Consider the following 22,885-nt stretch of genomic DNA (forward strand, 5'->3'; position numbering starts at 1 on the left):
CGGTGCTGGCAGTATCTTCCTGTCTGCAGCCGTTAGCGCCGCTAGCACTAGCATCGTTGGAGTCCTTAGCTGCAGCCTCGAAGCGAGCATAGAAAGTGTTCAGCTCGTCTGCCAGAGTCACGGCCGCGTTCGTCATACCGGTTGTTGGTGCTTTATTTCATCCCCCGCACCTGCTTTTTTATTTGCATTAGTACATGGGGATCTGCCTGGCCTGGGAGCCACTGCCAGTCCCCTTGGAGACCCACCCCAAATTGCAGCATCTGTTCACGTTTCTTTATCCACCACCATCAATCGTAACTGAGAATGTAGGCCCAGCTAGTGAAATATGTCTTTAGCACATTCTCACGTGAGCATTTATTTTAACAAAATCCCCTTTTATTTCAGCTACATAGGAATACTTTCCTTCATTTTAAAATTCTGTTTTTGTCACAGTTTACTCAATATGTTAGAAAGTGGGCAACAAAATGGCTTCAGTGCAAGAAAGAAACTAGTTCTAATAGTGACCAGTAGAAAAACGCCACAATCGCACTTAAAAAAGGGTACACAAGATTTATTGTTATTTCATTGCAGAGTAGTGGGCTGGGCACTCCTTGCTGCAGTACACAGCATGTGCTGAGTTTCTATTTGCGTTTGTGAGTTTTGTCTGGGTCTGAAGTGAACTGGGATGTCGTGCTTGGAGAAAATTCTCTCAATAAACCTGCTGGATAAGAGATGACAATGTTGTTCTGTATACTTTATTAAGTCCCATAGGGAAATTACCCTCTGCATTTAACCCAGTGAAACAGTGGGCAGCCACCAATCCAGCACCCCAGGAGTAGTGTGTACTCAGATAGCAAGACGACATTGAATTGATGTTGATTTTTCATCCGAGGTATCCAAGGTTCATCCAAGTACCACAAGTGCTCACGAGTACCGCAGGGTAGCCGTTCACTGGATTCAAACCTCCAATCTTCTGATCAGAGGTTGCCGACCCCTGTTCTACAGTATTCCAATTTCAGCTGATAGGTACTGGTCTGTGTGTGGGGGATTCTGGTAAACTTCAGTGTTGAGACTTCCAGCCTCCTCAATGAGCACAGCACATTTCACCACAGGCAGACGGATAGGCCATGGAGTGAAGCGGACAGCATACGCGCTCACTCTGCTCAATCCAACAACGTGCTTTAATGAACCAGGTTTATTAAGGCACAATGGCAACATAACACAGTAGAACAACTTAGAATTTTTTTGATGAATGGGTGTAGTCCCTAAAGGTTATGATTACATCTTGTATCTAGAACAAAAACAGACAGTAGTGAGGTTTAACCTGTGTTTCAGTCTGAACGGTAAAGTGTATATAAAGATGGCTTGCCAGCTCCCCAGAAATGAAAGAGTCTCGAAAACGGCTACTGCCACTTGCACTGGCTTATTCCTACTATACTGGCTTAGGTTTTCCACTAACTGACAAAATTGCTTTAGGTGGGGTTTGATGGAACAGAGTACACATAAGGAACAATAAAAAAACAAAAACTATAGACCTAGATATGTGAAGTTACTTTTCTCTTTTTCTGCAGAGTTTTGTGTTTAGTTCGTTTTTGTTCAGAATCTAAAAACATATGCAATTTTTCCTGTGGCTTCATATAATGCGTGTACCAAGAATAGTGCACACATCAGAATTTAAGTCATGTTAATGTCTTCTCACACATCCACTAAAGCTGGGGTATTGAATTAAATTTTCAGGTCTACTTCAACAAAACTTCCCCAAACAAAGGTTCGAAATACTATAAAGTTATACATCCACTGTAGTTAAATGTAGTATGCGTGGAAGCACTATAACAGCAGTATCAGTGTCTTTATATAGTCAACAATAGGCTGGAAAATAAAATGACCAAAGCACAATTCGACAGTATTTTTGCAATGTTTATTAATAATCATCATCACACTGAGCTGATCGCACTCTAATAATAAAATGTTCATTTTTCATTTCAAGTAAAATGAGGTTTGCATTAAAAATACAAGCTTTTAAAAAAAAGTCCTGAAATAAAGTGCTTAATCTGAGCAATTTCAGTGTACATGCAGCTTTACGCAGCTCTTTGACACTAAAACGAGCTGCTGGTAGTCAGTTAAGTTCCAGTTTAGTCCACCATCTGTCTAACAACATGGAAAGACTAAAGAAAGTTGCTGATGATGAAAACATGCTGCGTTTCAGAGTACACCAGTTTGCTTTTTGGCCCCTGCTTGAAAATTAATGGCAGATTTTTTTTTAGAATATAAAAATATCATTTTCATGTGATGTGATCTTTCATGATCTTACAGGATGGTGAACACAATGCATGTGGTTGTGTCACAAATAACAGACATAAAAGTGGCAAAGTACACAACTCTATTACCTACAGTAAGTATGCTTTATTTTACAATCAGAGACAAGACACTGCTGATAGTTTTTGCAAGTTGTCACTGAGGTGGAGGAGGTGGAGGAGGAGGAGGGGGAGGGCGGGGAAAGTCAGAAAAGGGGGCAGAGTTTGGCAGCCAGAAAGGAGTGGAGAAAGCAGGATTGAAGAAAGTTGGAGGAGGAGGAGGAGGAGGAGGAGGGGGGTAGAGAGGGAAGTTAGAGGGAGGGAAATGGTGAGGAGGTGGAGGATAAGGACAGGGAGTAGGGATGAACATAGGGGGGAAATTTGTGTGTCGTGGTGGCTCTGTCTGTCTAAATGAGTGCTGGTGGTGGAAAGAAGGCCTTGTATGTCTTGGTGGGAAGCCCCTTCCATCATGCTTATGTTGCCGCTGCGAAGGGTTCTGAGTACGATTGTCTAGAAAAGAGGGGAAAACAAGAAATGGTATTTAAAGATGGATGGTATCACCTTCTATTTGTAACACTTTAATCTTCAAAACCTGAAAACCTGCATATAAACTTGTGCTTCTACAGCAGGGGTCACCAAAGAGCCATTTGGAACAGGTTTCCACGCAAAAGAAAACACTGGGAGCCACAAATACTTTTTGACATCTAAAATTAAGATAATACTGTATATATTGCTTTTTACTTTTATGCTTTGTGTGAACAACTAAGGTGTGTTGCTTATGAAATCCATGAACTGCTACAGAGAAAATTACATTTTATTTATGTAATTAATACATTTTCAACTCTTAAAGAAATATAACAAAAGGAAAGCTGAACTAAAATGATCCAAGTAGCAAACAAAAACTGTTATATCGCCTTTGGGCTTTTGGAGCCTTGACCTGACTTTTAAAAATATAATAAAAAAAAAAATAGCACTATGCTGCAAAAAAATGTATTCTGCCTAAATATGTATTTTACCTGGTTAATGTGTGTGGCCGGGTGTGGTCTGCAGCACCGCTGCAGGGGAGGCGGACGCACCTGAGCGGCACCCGCAATCACGCCTCGCCACCTTAACGTCTGCGCTCTCTATGCTGTTGTTGGTATATGTCGGGCTGTGAGCTGAAAAGCTACAGCCGGCTGTGTGCGTACAGCAACAGTGTGTGAAAAGTGATCAATAAAGAGATGCTGAAAAGCGTGTTCATGCAAACATCGTCGGGTCTGCCGCGATATGTTTACAATGGGGCTGTACTTTCATCTTTACGCAGGACTGTAAGCTGTCATCTGTGAGGCGTGAGCAGTGTTTGTTTTTAACATAGTTCACGGTGGAGAACAGCTGCTGACAATGTGGATCCGAAGATCTTGAAAGTCTCGATAAATGCACGGCGTTTTGGCGGGTACACCGGCTTCCGCGAGTGTGACGTTTATTTTGAGCGATGAAAAAATAATAAAATATAATTTTATTTTTATATTACAATGTCACAACGATCTTCCAATTTAGAGCTACAAGTTAAAAAAAAAACTAACATAAATAAAATACACTTCAGCTAAATACTTATAATTTATTTTCCCAAACCACGCGGAGCCGCACTATAAGGACTAAAGAGATGCATGCGGCTCCGGAGCCGCAGGTTGCCGACCCCTGTTCTACAGTATTCTAATTTCAGCGGATGTCATTATCCATGCTATACATCACATAGAAGAACTGGAGATGTGTTTTTATGGGAGTACCTGTGTGGCTAGTGTCCTTCTTTTTGGCATTTTTCAGTTTCCTCTTTGCTTCCTGCTCTTTCTCATCATCACTATAGTCTAGAGCCTAATAGGCGGAGAGAGAGGAAAAATATATTAATTATAAAAATCTGAGACAGAAGTCATAAAGAAGGAATCCTGAAAGAGGAGTCCTATCGGGATAGGTAAGCCTGTGGGCCTTCGGAGGCAGCCGACGGGTATGGACAGACCAAGCGGAAAGCAGCTCGGGCAGTGGCTGAACCAAAAACTCGAGTGTGGGAGCAACTCGGGAGGGGAAAAGTGCTCTACATGCACAGTGTATAGTGTGGGCGACTGAGGATATTGTCAGCCGGTGGAGGGAATACTTCCTTAATCCCACTGACACGTCTTCCATAGAGGAAGCAACTCTTGGGATGAGGGGGACAACACCGGGGCAGTTAAACAACTCCTTGGTGGCAGGGCCCCTGGGGTGGATGAAGTTTCTGAAGGCTCTTGATGTTGTGGGGCTGTCTTTGTTGACAAACCTCTACAATGCTGCGAGAAGATAAGGGGCAGTATTTCTGGACTGGCAGACCGGGGTAGTGGTTCCCATCTTTAAGAATGGGGGCTGTAGGGTGAGCTCCAACTATAGAGGGATCACACTCCTCAACAAAACTGTGGTATGCAATGATGGAGTATAACAACCAAAGCCAAGAATAAAGTGATAAAACAAATTTAAAAAGAAGTCCACAAAGAGTTGGGCAGCAAGTAGCACTAGTATCCACTCAGCAAACCCAAAACATCTGTGTGAATATGACTCAATGAACAATGGACGTTGTTGGATACATACCTCTTCTGGCGGTTCTTGGTCATTTTTCCAGGATGCATCTGATCCCTGTAATCTGCACACAAATATTTTCATTTGAACATAACAAACAAACACACAGACATGAGCTTAGCCTAACAGATTCCATTCACTGAATCAAAAGTAGCTTACACACAGTCAACACAGAAAACTAAAAATCTATATGCCCCTGTACACCACTGAAATGGATTGGAAGCAAAGGAATCCAAATGTGACTGTATTGCAGAGTTGGACCTTCGTGATGGTGCCGGAGACAGCCAGCTCTGTGTTTTTCATGCACTCTGATAAACTGCCATACAACCAGAACTTCTCAGACCAGAGATGAGCTCATGAACATCAGAGCTACATCTCCTGATGACTTATTTATATCATTCATCACCTCATCTGCTGATATTGTGACCATTTTGGTTCACAAAGTGAGACACTGTAGGTGAGCAACAGCCTCTCTTGTCAAACACAGAGGGCAAGAACCATATTGCAGGTGCTGACTCTCATACCAGCCGTTTCATACTCTCCAGTGCATATTAGAAGACATGATTATGAACCAACAGAACCACATCAGTAGTGTACTGAGACCAATACTTATGGTGCTAATGGTGTACTTACAGTCTTAGCTGCTGTGTGAGGATGTATCCCGTGTACTCCTTGATGGCTGGTGCATAATAAAGGGTAGTACCCTCTTTCAGCCCTTTACTGATAATCTGATCCACAGAATTAAAACGTAAAACATACATTGGGCTGGACACCGGGCCAAATACCTCAAACACCTGAAACAAAGAAACAGTGCAACACTGTCATATCATTGGGTGTAAAGGCCTTTACAAAACTGAAACATTAAGTACATTTCAGATTATACAAAGAGGCCTTTGTCAGGAAACACAAAATCAGTTAACAATTTTGTTGTTCTGCAGCAATGGAGGTTGATCAAGCTTCTACAGCTATTCCTATTTTTCTGGATTACTTCCAACCCCTTCTGTCTGCATAAAAGCAGTGCTGGAACACACTGTGGTACCATACCCTCCTGAGCATCAGTTGAACTGTATTGTACTGCAGAAAGTAGTGTGTTGTTACACAAATTGTGAGAAAAAGACAATTAACAATGGAAGAGAGACACACCATCATGTCACTTATCAATGTTGGTTTGTCCTACAGAGAAACTGTCGTAGTAAGCAAGTCTCAGTTTCAACTGTGAAGACAAGACTTCAAGCTGCAGGGAGGATGAGTTGAAGCAAGAAAGCCATTGCGAAGGCATCAGAATAAGACAAAGAGGCTTGTCTGGGCCATGGCACACCACCACTGGACTACTGAAGACTGGAGGAAGGCATTATGGACTGATGAATCAAAATTTGAAATCTTCGGTTCATCATGCAGGATCTTTGTACGCCGTCGAGTCGGTGAAAGGATGGTTCCACAGTGTGTGGCATCGACTGTCAGACATGCAGGAGGAAGTGTGATGGTCTGGGGTTGTTTTGCTGGATCCAGGTTCGGTGACCAGATTGAGGTACCTGGAACCAAAACAGCTACCACAGCATTCTGCAGCATCATGCAGTACCCTCTGGTATGCGTCTAGTTGGTCAGGGGTTCATCCTACAGCAAGATAATCACCCAAAACATAAGTCCAAGCTAGGGCTGTGCGATATGACCAAAATCTCATATCCCAATATAAGACATCTATCGTCCCGATAACGATATAAATCACAAAAATTTAAAATTTTCTGTAAATTCTGTGAATCTCGGGCAGCTCAACTTGCGTGAAGTGTTTCCAGCTGGGCGTCCTGTAGCTGGAGTCGAGTGTTTTAACGATGCATGAAACGATACATTTTTAGTCATAAGTTGTAACAGCCGCCGTTTTCTTTGTGAGTATTTATTACACGGCGTGCTGCGGGGAAAAAGCCTGTTCTAACGTTTGAGTCTAAGGTTTATTTTTTAGCACCTGGCGGCTCTTTTTTTGCTTCTCATCCATAAACTCTCTGCATACTCTTTCACGTGATTCAGTTTATTTTGAAAAGTCTCAACAGGATCTTGAGCTTTATTGTGAAAGGTTTATGTGGAAAATAAACAAGCGGACACGCAATGGTTTTACCGTCGTTGTTGCTAACGACAACGCATAAAAATAGGCGCTTGTCTGTCCGTAGTGTGGTTATATTAAATATAAGAGAAAGAGAGAACTTTAAGAAATTTATATAGCCACTACAGTGACCATCAAAACGATGAGAAAATATATTGCTGTAAACAGTTTATTTTGCGACACCACGAAACAAACGATAGCGTAAAATAAAACGATAGACGTTTTTATATCGTCATCCGATATATATCGTTATATCGAACAGCCCTAGTCCAAACTATACCAGAACTACCTCAGGAAAAAAAGAACAAGATGGTAAGCTTGAAAACATGGAGTGGCAGCACAGTCTCCAGACTTAAACCCATCGAGCTGGTTTGGGATGAACTGGACGGAAGAGTGAAAGCAAAGCAACCTACAAGGTCCACATTTATGGGAACTTCTGCAACAGATATGGGAACAACTTTCTGAAGAATATTTGATTCCTATTGTAGAAAGAATGCCACGGGTGTGTTCAGCTGTTCTATCTGCCCAAGGGGACTACTTTGATGAGTCAAAAGTTTAGAATACATTTTGGTCTATGAATTGATTCCATGATTTCTTCTTATTTGTACTATGCTTTCATTTCAGAGTGCAATGAGACATTAAACTGCATAATTTTCAATTTAAAAAAAAAAAAAGAAAAAAGAAAAAATTGAGGTTTTCTACATGCGACCTGTAATGTATCAACTCCTCCACTTGGGGCAATAGGCATTCCATCCTTTTCCGGCTGAGAGCCATGGTCTCAAACTTGAAGGTGCTAATTCCAACTCCCGCTGCTTCATACTTGACCACAAACTGCTCCAATGCAAACTGGGTCACCACCTGATGAAGCTAACATCATCTGCAAATTTTCAATTAAAAAAAAAAAAAAAGAAAAAAAAAAGAAAGAAAAAATCGGGGTGTACTAAAAGTTTTAACTGGTAGTGTACGTACACAGAGCTTTTGCAGAAAATTAATTCTACAAAATTTAAAAAAAAAAAAAAAAAAAAAAAAAAGGTTTCTGGGTTCAACCCATTTTCAAGCAGGGATAATTTCACGGTTTGATCAAGGAGTTGAAGCTGTATCACGGCCTCTTTTGTACGTATTTCAGGATGTCAGTGAGGCAGTTTGAGCTCGTTAGCAGAGACGGGGACCATACCCGAGGAGGCCGAGAGCCGATTATGAGCTGTTCTGCGACACAACAATCAAATGTTCCGTCATACTGAACACTTTGATTGCATCAGCACTGGAAAAAGTTGTGAGTGGTCATATATGTTTATATGCACCTGAAGCGCCGTAAAAATTAAACCTGATGTAAAAATAAATGCTGCAAATTTTTCATGTGTAATTATGTGTTTGGTGTGAACGGCTGCATTAAGAATAGTTGAGTCTGAAAAATATTTTTAAATGCACAAAACGTTTGCACGCATTTTACTCGTCCAGTGTGTAAAGGCCTTAAAACCACACAGGCAACTTATTGCATTCTACAAAAGAGAAGCTTCTGTTGGCATCCTTACCTTGGCTGCAGCCTCCCGATCAGACTTGAAGATAATGCTGCCATCATTAAGAGGGGGCGTGTCTTTCAGGGACTGGATAATAACTGCAGTGACAGAAGCAGTGGTAAAAGACAAAGTTGAAACACAAGCCAAAACTGTTCCTGCTCTTCCTCTGGTAGACACTAATGTAGCCTTAAAACAATCTGTGCCTATATTTACCAAGCTGCTGTATAATATTCGACACGGTGCCCAGTGGCTGCAATTCTGCTTCTTCTGGTAAGGTAATACATACTTCCTCCACTGCCGGAAGTTCCTGCACACAAACAACATGACATTTAGACATAAGACTGAAGGGCGTTCAGAATTCAGGACACCCCCCCCCCCACCCAAAAAAAACCCCCCAAAAACAAAACACATGGTGGCAAAGTGTGGACAATAAGACGCTAATAGTGGTTCTTGTTGGTTGGAATGTAATAACTAACAATGCTCAATGTGGCATTAATGCTGTTGGTATTTTTACTTCACATCACATGACATCATTACAGGAACAATCACATATAAAATCTAGACATTTTATTACTTCCCATGAGTAATTTTTATTCATTTAATTCTTATTAAGCATTTCTGCCAAAATGTTGGTATCAGACTTAGTAACGAGTCACTCATTATCCTGTTGCTCCCTCTGAGATTTTCAATAACGCAGGCCATCTCTGCTTGGGAGGTTAATGTAGCTCTAGTTCCCCATGATAAGTATACTGTGTGAGGCAAATGATGAAAGATTTACCTCTTATTGTAATTACTGATCATAAATGCAGGGATTTTATCCAAACAAGTAAAATCTTTTTAAGTGCTTTGTCAGTCTAGAACCCAACTTCCGGCGCCCCCCGTGTGCGGCAGCCTGTTACAGCAGCTCTGCTCATTCTGAGTTTCTTTCTTTCTTATCTTTTTTCTCGTAATTTTTTTATAACTAACGTATTAGTAATTAGACTCTGCAACCATGTTCTACCGTTTTGTGCTAGTCCTGGTCGTTTTTCTCAGTTTATTTCTACTTTTTTCACCCGTGTCTGGGGACCCAGAGCAGAGATCCTTTGTTTACAGTAAGGATCAGCTGTTAGCGCTGAGTCCTGCAGCGGTACTGCCGGCAGACAGACCCGATATTCCCAGCGAGCTGAGGAGGAAAAGACGGGGGTGTCGTGCTGGGAAGGAGCGCCGTCGCCCGAGAAGGAGACGTTATCGACCATCTCTTCCTTCTGTAATTATTGGAAACGTAAGATCTTTGCCCAATAAGATGGATGAGCTCATGTCGCTAACCTGGTCACAGAGGGAGTACCGGCAATGTAGCATCATGATGCTAACGGAGTCGTGGCTAACATCGCTAACTCCGGACACAAGCGTGACACTACCGGGATTCCAGCTGCTGCGAGCGGACAGGACCAGAGACAGCGGTAAGAGGAAAGGAGGGGGACTGGCAGTTTTTGTGAACGACAGATGGTGTAACCCTGGGCACATCACTGTAAAAGAGCAACTCTGCAGCAGAGACATTGAGCTGTTAGCCGTTAGCATGCGTCCGTACTACCTGCCCCGGGAGTTCTCGCATGTTATCGCGATAACAGCGTATGTCCCCCCCTCGGCCAACGCGGATGCAGCCTGTGACTCTCTCCACTCTGTGGTCAGCAGACTGCAAACACAATCACCGAGAGCCCTTCTCATAATATCAGGGGACTTCAATCATGCCTCACTGGACTCCACACTGCCCACCTTCACCCAGTATGTGACCTGCCCAACCAGAGTCAATAAAACACTGGACTTACTGTATGCCAATGCAGAAGAGGCATACAGTTCATCACCTCTCCCTCCCCTGGGCAAATCTGACCACAACCTGGTGCACCTTGTCCCTGTGTATGAGCCCTTAGTGCGCAGGGAGCCACCAGCCACCCGCACAGTACAGAGATGGTCAGAGGAGAGCGAGGAGGCTCTTAAGGACTGTTTTGAGTCGACTGTGTGGGAGGTGATCTGTGACGACCATGGAGAGGACATCGACAGCCTTACTACATGCATTACTGACTATATTAATTTCTGTGTGGATAACACTGTACCTACCAGGACTGTACGGTGTTTCTCCAACAACAAACCTTGGATTACCCCAGAAATTAAAACCGTCCTCAAGCAGAAGAGGAGGGCCTTCAAATCCAGAGACAAAGAGGAGTTGAAAAGGGTGCAGAGAGAGCTGAGGGGACTGATAAGGAATGGGAAGGAGAGCTACAGGCAGAAGATGGAGAACCAGCTTCAACAAAACAACGTTGGTGAAGTCTGGAGAGGCCTCAGAACCATCTCGGGCCACAAACAGCAGAACTCTCTGCCTGGGAGGGATGTGAGATGGGCAAATGAACTGAATCATTTCTTCAACAGATTTGACTCAGCCATGAGGCAGTCTGCAACATCGGCTGCAGACTCACCCACCCCCACTGCTGCTGCTCCACCTCTGACACTTCACACCTCCTCTATTCACCCTGCTCACTCCCCCCCACCCCCAACAACAGCATCCAATACACACTCAACACAAGGCTCCAGCCTGTCTCTCTCAACCACCCAGGTTAGGAGGGAACTGAGGAGGATTAATGGCAAGAAGGCAGCGGGTCCAGATGGCATCAGCTCGAGGGTCGTCAGGTCCTGCGCGGACCAACTGTGTGGGGTGATGGAGCACCTCTTCAACGTGAGCCTGAGGTTGGGAAGAGTCCCACAGCTCTGGAAAACCTCCTGTGTTGTACCAGTGCCAAAGACTTCACGCCCCAAGGACCTCAACAGCTACAGGCCGGTGGCTCTGACATCCCACCTGATGAAGACCCTGGAGCGGTTGGTCCTGGCTCAGCTTCGGCGCCTAATAAGCTCATCACTGGACCCACTTCAGTTTGCCTACCAGCCTGGCATTGGAGCGGATGATGCCGTCATTCACCTCCTACATCGTTCCCTCGCTCACCTGGAGACCGCTGGAAGCACTGTGAGAATCATGTTCTTTGATTTCTCCAGTGCCTTCAACACTATTCTTCCCTCGGTTCTAAAGGACAAGCTGGAGAACTCTGGAGTGGACCATCACCTCACTACCTGGATCCTGGACTACCTCACCGACCGACCACAGTATGTGAGGACTCAGGGCTGTGTGTCGGACAGGGTCGTCTGCAGTACGGGGGCCCCACAGGGAACGGTTCTGGCTCCGTTCCTCTTCACCATCTACACTGCAGACTTCTCCCACAATTCCACCCAGTGCTTCCTGCAGAAGTTCTCTGATGACTCTGCAATAGTCGGCCTCATCACTGATGGGGACGACAAGGAGTACAGAGGTCTGACCCAAGACTTTGTGGACTGGTGCCAGCTGAACTACCTCCAGATCAACGCCAGTAAAACCAAGGAACTGGTGGTAGACTTCCGCAGGCACAAGCATTCTCCACTGCAACCACTGAACATCCAAGGTATGGACATTGAGGCTGTGGACAGCTACAGGTACCTTGGTGTTCATCTGAACAATAGACTGGACTGGACTCATAACTCAGACGCCCTCTACAGGAAAGGGCAGAGCAGGCTGTACCTGCTGCGGAGACTCAGGTCGTTTGGGGTGGAGGGCCCACTCCTGAAGACCTTCTATGACTCTGTTGTGGCTTCTGCTATCTTTTATGGCGTGGTCTGCTGGGGCGGCAGCATCTCTGCTGGGGACAGGAAGAGACTGAACAGGGTGATCCGAAGGGCCAGCTCTGTTCTAGGATGCCCTCTGGACCCAGTGGAGGTGGTGAGTGACAGGAGAACGGCGGCTAAGCTGTCATCCCTGATGGACAACATCTCCCACCCCATGCAGCAGACTGTGACAGCACTGAGCAGCTCCTTCAGTGGGAGACTGCGGCACCCACGGTGTGGGACGGAGAGATTTCGCAGGTCTTTCCTCCCCACTGCTGTCAGACTCCATAATAAAGACTTTAACTGATCAAGCACACACATCCATACATATGCAATAATACTAAGTGCAATAATCCTTTCTGTCATCGTTGTATTTTTACTCAGTTGTATATAGTATTTGTATTTGTATTCTATTTTTATCTTATTGTATATTTATTTTATTCTACTGTATATAGTATTTTATTTTATTCTATTCTGTACAGTTGTGTACTGTATTTATTCTTATTGTATTCTAATTTTTGCCTCATAACTTTTGCACTGTCCACTTCCTGCTGTGACAAAACAAATTTCCCACGTGTGGGACTAATAAAGGTTATCTTATCTTATCTTATCTTATCTTATGTGCATGACCCAATGCTGTGTTTTGCCCCTTGACTGCCTCGACTTGACCTATGTTCAGTTTCTGTCGTTTGAGGGTCTCTCTGGATTCAGTTTTGCATTTAATAACTGAAAAACATGCTCTGTCCTGCCACTGAAAAACAGACCTGAGCTGCTGTTGCGATGTGTTTTGGGTCATTATCCATTTGCACTGTGAAGTACAAACGAATGTACCCTCTTAGCTGTCTTTAATTTGTACTTTGTTGAGGTACATTTTAAAACTTAAAGGTTAAGTCTTTTGATTTATCTATATTTAAATAACCTCCAGAAACAAATGTTATTTTCAACCATATCATTCAAAAAAAAAAAAACAACAACAACAACAACAAAAAAAAAACATGTTGAATGGTTAATTTGAATCAGTAGGCACTATATGGTATATTGGTATATAGCCAAAGCTATTATTATTAGGTTTTCTTCACATTGCCCAGCCCTAACACAAACCATTACCGTCCCTTCAGTGTTACAATTAATATTAGACTACAGTGGTCCCTCGCTATAATGCTGTTCACCTTTCGCAGATTTTTTTTTGGTGCAATTTTGCATGCTTTTTTTTTTTTTTTTTAAAACAGCACATTTTGTTCTGCATCCTGATTGGCTGTAGACCATTGTCAATCAATCTCATGCCATGTCTCCTTGTACAGTACAGAATGTGTGCAGCTTGCCAAATTTACATAAATCTTTGATCGCTAGCAGTGTGACTCTGAAGTGCTGTACTGTACGTTTTTTAAGTTTTATCCCCATCAAACACACGAATGTCGACGAAACGTCGTCATCTGCCGGTTCCTTTGGTTTCATTCTATAACACTGAACTTATTTTTCTACGAAGGTTTGAACTTTGAGAGCGAAGTGTGAAAAATTTCATGCCTGTCTGAGAAAAGTGTATAAAGTGTGTAGTGTGGGGTTTTACAGCCTTAAAACATCTATAATAATTGTGAAAAATAAAGTGGGCTACTTCGCAGATTTCACCTATTGTGGGTTATTTTTAGAACGTAACTCCCGCGGTAAAAGAGGGACCGCTGTTTTAACAAGAACACACATACATACAATTACAGACTGACCTCGAGCAGAATCTCATCTCGCGTTTTGATGGGTGCTGGTTGGCTGAAACCTTCATCAACTTCTTCCACAGCCGCAGGTGCAGAGGGAGAAGAGAAGGATGAAGATGATGAGGAAGAGCTGTCACTGAGGACAGGAAAAGAGCATTAGCGACACCCGTCTTTGTTTTACCACGCTGACAGCTGTGCGTTTTCATACCTGTCCGAGTCCTCAGAATCCTCGCTGCTCTTATGCGTGTCTAAAGACACGGTTGCTGCTATTGAGTGCCTTTGTGCATCTGCCCTTTCTTCTTCTAAAAGTGTTTGTGTGTTTGACACCATCTCAGCATTGTCAGAGGTCACCAGGACATCTTCTAGTTGAGATGTTACTGTAACCTCCATATCCTCGTCTTTTACAGCTTCTGCCGGTCCATTTCCCTCTGTTAGGTTCTCATCCATCTGTAACATTATCTTGAAATGTGTTTCAAAATCTGTTACTTTAAATGTCATTTTATTTATACAGCCCCAAACTACAACAACTGCTGCCTCAAGACACTTGATAAATCACTATCTATTGGGGTGATAAGGTACTATAGGGTCTTTAAAATAAGACAGGGACTGATCATTCAAGACAATGTACGCGAGGAGCAGGATTTTACATTTGACTTTGGATTTAACAGGGATATAATTAGGAGGAGTCAGTACGCTCTCTCTTTCTAATCCCTGCCAGTAAGCTGCAGCATTTTGGATCAGCTGAAAATTTTTCAGGAAGTTTTAAATACAACCTGATAATAACGAATTGGGGGTTAGGATAATAACTGGCTACTAAAACTTTACTGATATAGAAATATTTTGTTAATACCAGGGTTCATACGCCTTTTTCAGGGTCAAATTCAAGCACTTTTTAGGCACCTACAAGGTCCCTTTTCAAGCTAGCTTTTCCAGCACATGCCACCCCCTCAAAAAATAGAATGCATTTGTCAATTCGCATCACCTCAGTAAGACCATGTGAAAATTAAAACAAATCATCCTAGGTGAACTTAAACACCTTTGTTCACCTTTTGTTAAGAAATAGAAAAACGCACCACACAAAAATACTGCAAAAGGAAACAGTTGCCTTATATACACAGTGTATAAACTCAAAATGCACATTTCACTTAAAAATTAAGATGTGACAATGTGAACAAATCAATCATTATGTACAATTCCAATGTATTTTGTATCTCCCTTAAATAAACAAGCAGCCTTAAAGTATGAAATATTCATATACAAATACACATATAAATGTGTGTACTGTCTCAGTGGCTGATTGTGCCCCACAGGCCTCAGTGTGAGCTTGAAGACATTTATGAGTTTTAAGTAGTTTAACCCTTGTATGGTGTTCGGGTCTGTGAGACCCGTTTTCAGTTTTTTTCAAAAGAAAAATTAAACAATGAATTATTTTTTCAACCTGAAATTCATTGGCTTTGGCTTATTTTCTGTGAAGAACATAAATCCGAACTAATTTTCAATGACCTCATACTGTACCTCCCCCCACGCATTTACATTACATACAAGGTGTTCGGGTCCACTGGACCCAGGTCTAATAAAAGTGTTGAAAGTGTAGGTCCTGTGTTCCCACACTCTGTCTTCCTCCTTTCTGGTGCTGCTGATAGTGTTTTCTTCCCCTCCTGCTCCGCACAAAGTTGCAACATTGTTGAAAATTCAACTATCGACACGTCTGCTCTTACATTCCCGCACATTTTACCCTCTTTCTTGAGGGATCCCAATTTTATTTTCTCATACCGTGTCCCACCTGCAAATTAGGGGCATAATACTATAAATAAGACTTTGCCAGTGTGGTTCTTTATCACAACTGATCAAGATGGCAAAAGATTATCTGCTGCGAGGGCCATCCAATTGATTTTGGAAGAGAGAGGGGCTTCGGATGATGATGTTGACAAAGAGGTTTCAGAATATTTCACATTTCTGAAAATTCAGAGTCTGACAGTGACTTTGAAGAAGAGGAGGTTGAGCATCATTTAGTAACAAAACGAAGACGAGTACCCCATCAGCAGCCAGCTCCAGGACCAAAAAAAGCCCACCAGACAGCAAGTGAAGAAATATGGATGTCAATAACTGGTGACATTGAATGGTCTTCTTGCCCAAGAAATGAGCCACCCTGCAGAGCTGTTACTGTGATAAGCCAGGGCCAACACGGCTGACAGTTACTCATGTGCAGGACATCAAGTCTTCATTTGAGCTTTTCATCCCAGATTCCATCCAGAAAATTATTCTGGATTGCAGTAATCTAGAAGGAAGGTGTGTTTTTGGAGAGAGGTGGAAGGAGATGGACCAAATTCATCTAAGAACCCCAAAGGCCTACTTTGGGGTTCTCATCCTTGCAGGAGTTTTCAGGTCCAAAGGGGAATCCACAGAATCCCTGTGGGATGCAGAAACCGGCACGAACCTTTCCATGCATCAGTGTCTCTGGAAAACTTCCACAAAATTTCCAGGATTATTCGTTTTGATAACCGAGACAACAGACCAGCTCAACGGCAGAGAGACAAGCTAGCTGCCATCAAGACAGTGTGGGATAAGTGTGTGCACCACCTCCCCCTGTTTTACATCCCTGGGCCTAATGTCACCATTGATGAGCGGCTGATCCCATTTAGTTGTGAAACATATTGCTTCACGTGTAAATGTGTTGTGTCTTTCCACTCACTCCACTTGATTATAACTGATTTATTTTTTTTATAACATTTTATTAAAAAAAAAAAAAAAAAAACAAGAAGCACATTAATTCATAAATGTGATCTAACAAAGGTAAAGGGAAAAAAATAATCATGTTTGCTGTTCATATGGCTTGTAATTGGGATGAAGTAAACATCTGTTGAGTAATTTAACATAAAATTGTTTGATAGTGTTAATTTGGAAAGCCAAAACTCTAGCGGGTCCACCAGACCCATGAACACTGGCTGAGTAACAAAAATACGAACACCACACAAGGGTTAATGTGCAGGTGCTGAAGATAAACACATTTTGAATGAAAGCCGGGGAACTTTGGTAGCACAGAAACAAGTGGCTATTCTTTGTGACCATATGGATCACTCATATTACCATTATTTCAAATACTCCAAAAAGCTGGGGTCCAGGATATAATTGGCCGTTTTTGACTACTTTCATTTGGCCTCTATATTTCACCTTTAAAAACTGTTTATCTTGCCAATCTGTTATTTTCTCATTTTGACAAACTGTATCAGCACAATTTATCTAAATTCAGACAAAATTTAAAATACGAGCAGAAAGTGATATTTTTGACTGTAAAAACCACAGGCATGTTTACACTGTAATCTGCCTTTGGTGGCTTTTTTGCATATCTCTCTCTCTCTCTCTCCCCCCTCAAACAACCAAATGCCACATGTTGCCATATCATTTTTTTGATTGGTCGACATGGTACATTTTTCCACCAGTAGGGAAGGAGTGTTTTTTTCTTTTTTCACCAATGACTGTTGTCTTTCACTCACAAGCAAAGCGTGTTTGCTTGCACTCTCCTTAGAAAACGCAGTTTTTACAGTTTCTTCCCGGAGTAAACGCCACTGTTTTATTAAAAACAAAAAACATCGGTTTTACCTGGCCTATCAACACAATTTAAACACTGGCATATAGTTTGAAGTCTGCACGTTCGACCCAAGTTGAAATGGAGACTCTGGGTCCATCGACCCCAGAGGGTTAATCAGAAAGCCTTAAGTTAGCTAGTGATGTATCAGGCTAATGTTTAAAGCTTTCACTTGAGCAAAGTAACTCATATCACTGCTAAGTAATGTTAGCTAAGTTCACAGCATATTCCATAATAGCGCTGCCATACTGCATCACACTCAGTGCATTTCAAACATTTCTCCAGCGAGTTTGATAGCTAGCAAAATAATAATCATAATTTTTTAAAAACAGCATGTGTAATGTATATGTCAAGAGATATATTCTTAAACACTTCTTCAGCTGAGAGTCAGAGAGTGGAGACACACAGTTTTAATTGCATGCAAGGGCGGTCACAGAGCACTCGCACAAGAGTGAGGGCTCCGGGACTCGCGCTCTGCCACTGCCCTGGTCTTTATTTATGTACAACAGTAGGTGCATTCGTTTATTACATTGGAATGTGGATGTGTGTGTGTGCCAGGAGATGCTTCTCTACCTGGCACGAAGTGAAACTGCTCGTTAAGCTCTTATCTAGCAGGTACTGCTCCTTCCCTGCATAACGGGTCACAGTTAACTATAACAACAGTCTGAATCATAAAAAGGTCATCATGCCGTATTCTATCATTTGCAGACTTATATTATTAAAAGATTACCGTATTTTCACGACCATAAGGCGCACTTAAAAGTCTTAGATTTTCTTCAAAAAGTACGGCGCGCCCTATAGCGCAGTGCGCCCTGTGTGTTGTAAGGAGGACGTAGTAGAGAACACCATGAGAACGCTAAAGGGTGAAGTGTGGGGGCAACCCTGAAAATGGCAAAGAGACACGCTTATGAAGCACAGTTTAAACTGAAGGCCATCAGCTACGCGGAGGAACATGGAAATCGAGCAGCGGAGAGAGAATTTAAGATTAACGAATCGATGGTTCGCAAATGGAGGAAGCTGGAAAACAAGCTCCGGCAGGTCAAGAAGACGCAGCTGAGTTTCCGCGGACATAAGGCGAGGTGGCCCGAGTTGGAGGAAAGACTCGAGCGGTGGATCATCGAGCAAAGAGCGAGCGGGAGAAGCATTTCGACGGTCACCATTCGGCTAAAAGCAGTTTCACTTTCACTTTTTATGAAACGGTGCCATTTTTCCATCCGGACCAGGACTACGGTAGCGCAGCAACTTCCAGCGGATTATAATGAAAAGCTGGCCATCTTCCGCTCCTACTGCAGCAAACACATCGGCCACAAAAACATCCAGCCCAGCCACATCACAAACATGCACGAGGTCCCGCTCACTTTTGACATCCCGGTGAGTCACACTGTGGAGAAGAAGGGGACCAGCACGGTAGCGATACGCACAACGGGGTATGAAAAGTCTTCTTTTACTGTTGTGCTTGGCTGCCATGCTAATGGACAGAAACTGCCGCCTATGGTGATTTTTAAGAGAAAGACTTTGCCTAAAGAGAAGTTTCCAGCAGAAATCATCATTAAGGCAAATGAAAAGGGCTGGATGGGTGAGGAAATGATGAAAGACTGGCTGAGGGAGGTGTATGTAAGGAGACCAGGTGGTTTTTTCCACGCATCACCATCGCTGTTGATCTGTGACTCTATGCGTGCCCATCTCACAGCCGATGTGAAAAAACTAATGAAACAAATGAACTGTGAGCTTGCTGTCATTCCGGGAGGCCTGACAAAGGAGCTCCAACCGCTGGACATCGGTGTGAACCGCTGGACATCGGTGTGAACCGCCCGTTCAAAGTAAGGCTGCGAGTGGCCTGGGAGCGATGGATGACCGATGGGGACCACAGTTTCACCAAGAGTGGAAGGCAGCGCCGGGCGAGTTACGCCACAATTTGCGAATGGATTGTAGATGCTTGGGCTAACATGTCTGCTGGCACTGTTGTTCGAGCTTTCGCAAAAGCCGGCATCATTTCCGAGGAGCCGCACGGCACGGAAAGTGACTCTGACAGTGAAGAAAGTGAACCTGGCATGTTTGATGGAGATTTAGCGCAGCTGTTCAATTCAGACACAGAGGATGAGGACTTCGATGGGTTTGATTGATGATAAAAATGTGAGTACCAAACTTTGTTTTGCTCCTGCTTTATTTTTAAATACGCACACTTGTATGCTTGTGTGTTGTTGATGATGACGATTATTGGTAATAAAAATGTGAGTAAGGTACCGAACTCAGGTTTGCTCCCGCTTTATTTTTAAATACGCATACGGTACTTGTATGCGCCCTATGATCCAGTGCGCCTTATGTGTGTGTTAAATACAGTAATGGCACACATAACTGAGACTGCGCCTTTTAGTACAGTGCGTCTTATGGTCGTGAAAATACGGTATACTGACTACTAAGTACAATTTTCTATTGACAGTACACGTACTGGAAAATTATTTACTAGGACTCACCTGTCATGCGTCTGGAGAGCGCAAACTCCGCCATTGTTGTTTTCCATCAAACACTCATTAAAACAGCGACCTACAGGTATGTTAGCGCACTCATCCCCGACTGTCCGAGGGAGGGGCGGGGTCACACGTTGAAACAGACGGAGGCGCAAGGCAGCCCAGGTGGGGAAATTTTGCCTCTACATTTTGCGACTCATTTTATTTCTCTATCTGATAAGAAAACTATTCAATCAGGTGTGATAAATACATTTTACAGGGTTTATTTATCGGATAAAATACGTTAAATGTCACCGTTATTATTTGCTGGCCCGGAAACAGCGGGGGTGTCCAAATTCAGAGGCTGCTTCCACCTGAGGACCCGGCCTTCGCGGTCTAAAGAAAGCCGGGTAGTACGTCACGAGCTCCCTCGGTGGAGTGAAACTCTGCCGTCTGCTCCTTGCTATTTAAAATATAACCCGGGCGCTGGCGTAAACTCTCGACCGTCTCACACTTTTTCTGTTTGACGTTTATTCAGCTGTGTGAAAACCCCAGAAGAACCAACCCAAGGGATTAATAAAGTTACATTTAATTTAATCTAATCTAATAACTTTAATCTCAGCCAAACCGATTTACTCACAAACAAATAAAACACTGAAAAAGCCCAACAATAACATTTTTAAGTTATCAAAGTGACTTATACATCATGTTTAACCTGAGTAGTGAAAGACCGCGGGGGTTTGAAGACGATGTGTCGGTCGGCTCAGATATTTGAAGTTTACACAGCTACATTCTCACCTGAAAATATGTTAAAAGTTTTTTTTTTGCGACCCAGAAAGAGAAATAAGAGTAATATTAAAACTAAGTAGCTGCCGCCATTGGTGGAAACTGGAATTCTGCGATATGGTTTTTTAATTTTGTTGTCCAGGTGGAAATTCGGGAGAATGGTGGCTCCGGGGTTCTCCCGGAAAAATCGGGAGGGTTGGCATGTATGGTTGTGGCAACATCACTAACCTTGTCAAACACCTCAAAGTAAATCATATCACAGAATATGAGGCGCGTATGTTGAGACGAACTGAAGAGGAGGACAGGGACAGACGTCTCTCACAGAGTCCTTTAGTGCTGCAGGCAGGCAAGGTGTTCAAATAGCCACAACTTCAGTTTTTTTATTTCTATATGATGAACTCTGCATTATTAAGTGATAAGAACAAGTAATCTTATGTCCTGTAATCATTATGACGCTATAATTTGAGATACAATAAATAAAATACGTTTTTGTACAAAGTATCGTATCGGATCAGTATCGTTGATACCACCCTGAATATTACTTGGTATCGGATCGGAAAGGAAATCAGTGGTATCGCACATCACTACTCCAAAGCCTTTCATGTCTGTCACGTGTGCTGGGGGTAAAGCACAGGGTGCCAGTAGTGGACCTGCAAATTCTTTTTTTTGTATTCTATGGCAAATGCCAACTGGGCTCCACAGTGCTAAACACTGAGCACAGGACCCACTTGAGGATGTCAGGCCCTGAGGCCACCCTCTTGAGGCTGGTTTCTGACAATCTGGTCAGAGACATTCACACCAGTGGCCTGCTGGAGGTCACTGCTCTGGCAGTGCTCATATTATTCGTCATTCCTCAAAGGAGCAGATACTAGTTAGGGACTTTCTACGGCCCTGTCTAGCTCTGTCTCCTGGAGTTTCCTCCATGCTCTTGAGACTTCACCGGGGGACACAGCAAAGACACATATTGATGTTCCATGATGGAGGATTTGGACTGTGAAACCTGTGTAGGTTCCAAGTATTGCCTGCTGCTACCAGTACTGACACCCTAGCCAAATGCAAAACTAGTCGGACACACTATGAGGTGACTAGTTTGCCCAGATAAGTATAAAAAAAACCCATAATAATAACAACAACTATCTGCAAAACTACGTCCACTTATATAACACAGCCCTTCATTGTCATTGCACGTGTACAACGGCATTATGGAGGCCGAGGTCTCAGGAGACGTGAACTCGGATCGCTGGATTCAAAGTCAACAGCGCTAACCATGACACCAGGTCAGTTTCTGGTCAGTTTCATGAGTACAAAGGTGACCAACGGTCAAAAGTAACCTCCAGGCCACACCAAGCCAAACACACGTTTGCACACGTAAATAAGTGTATTGTTTATGTAAACACGTGTACTGTTTACATGCAGAAGCTAAACATAGCTAACGTGCTATTCGTTAGCCCCGTTTAACTCCCACAGAGGTACTACAGTCAAAAACCAGTATGAAGAACGAAAACTTCCCACAGCAAATTCGACACAAAGATTATAAAAAGTGGACCGAGTAGTTTAATGATATTACTACCTGATTACTTGTGGAGCTCCAGAACCACGTTGCAAAAAGTCTCCCGGAGAACCACGCAAGCTAACTTCAGGGAAATGAGCGACACTGTATCCGTTACGTACCTTCAGTTTAAAAGCATTGCGACGAACTGGAACACAATGAGAAGTCATACGGACGTAAATTAGTGCAAACTTCTCAAAGATAAATACTAAAAGCAGGGGTATTGAATAAGTCTTGTGGGGCTCTTAGCGATTTAGGTTTAAGGAATTCAAGTGTTCCACATTTTATCCCATTTGATAACCTAGCTTTGGGATAGCATTTTATAAAATGCTATTTTATTGTTCCATTGCTGTAATAATAGTTCCATTAAGAATGCCGTCATAAAATGGATATGGTATGAATTGTATCCTTATTTGTACTGTATAGTTAGGTTTAAATAAGTTAAGAAAGTGGTCCAAAGTATTCTTCTATTTTATTTTGAAGGTTAGAATTGCTACATCCGCTGGTTATGTTTGAATTTGACCAGCTACAGCCACATGTTCGTGTGTAACACGTGGGGTTGTATTTTGCTGTGGGTTTTGTATTAAACTACAATTTAAATTCTAAAGTAAAAAGTAGAAGTCAGGTTGGCTCTAAATGGTCTCACAGTATAAAAGCTTTAAAATCTAATATGCAGAAGCACAAAT

At 42.8% G+C, this 22,885-nt stretch overlaps 1 protein-coding gene across 1 annotated transcript; it reads right to left on the reverse strand.

Annotated features, from left to right (window-relative positions):
- Positions 1-1,883: 1,883 nt before the first annotated feature.
- Positions 1,884-22,378, reverse strand: naf1 (nuclear assembly factor 1 homolog (S. cerevisiae)). Its single transcript, XM_026172104.2, has 9 exons — positions 22,221-22,378; positions 14,040-14,290; positions 13,844-13,967; positions 8,679-8,772; positions 8,481-8,563; positions 5,487-5,647; positions 4,866-4,917; positions 4,040-4,124; positions 1,884-2,783 (listed from the first exon to the last, which is right to left on the reverse strand). Exons 2-9 carry the CDS (start codon positions 14,285-14,287, stop codon positions 2,431-2,433), a joined length of 1,200 nt encoding a protein of 399 aa, XP_026027889.1. The 5' UTR covers positions 14,288-14,290; positions 22,221-22,378; the 3' UTR covers positions 1,884-2,430.
- Positions 22,379-22,885: the final 507 nt, after the last annotated feature.

This window comes from Astatotilapia calliptera, chromosome 6 (assembly GCF_964374335.1).
Source record: "Astatotilapia calliptera chromosome 6, fAstCal68.1, whole genome shotgun sequence".
In the NCBI taxonomy this organism is placed as follows: domain Eukaryota; kingdom Metazoa; phylum Chordata; class Actinopteri; order Cichliformes; family Cichlidae; genus Astatotilapia; species Astatotilapia calliptera.

What these genes read in the sequence shown, in the direction of transcription:
- naf1 (XM_026172104.2), bottom strand. Translation starts at nt 14,287, where the DNA reads ATGTTACAGATGGATGAGAACCTAACAGAGGGAAATGGACCGGCAGAA. An exon ending in GATTCTGAGGACTCGGACAG is followed by an intron (nt 13,968 to 14,039) that starts GTATGAAAACGC and finishes TCCTGTCCTCAG; the next exon opens with TGACAGCTCTTCCTCATCAT. An exon ending in ATCGGGAGGCTGCAGCCAAG is followed by an intron (nt 5,648 to 8,480) that starts GTAAGGATGCCA and finishes TCTTTGTTTCAG; the next exon opens with GTGTTTGAGGTATTTGGCCC.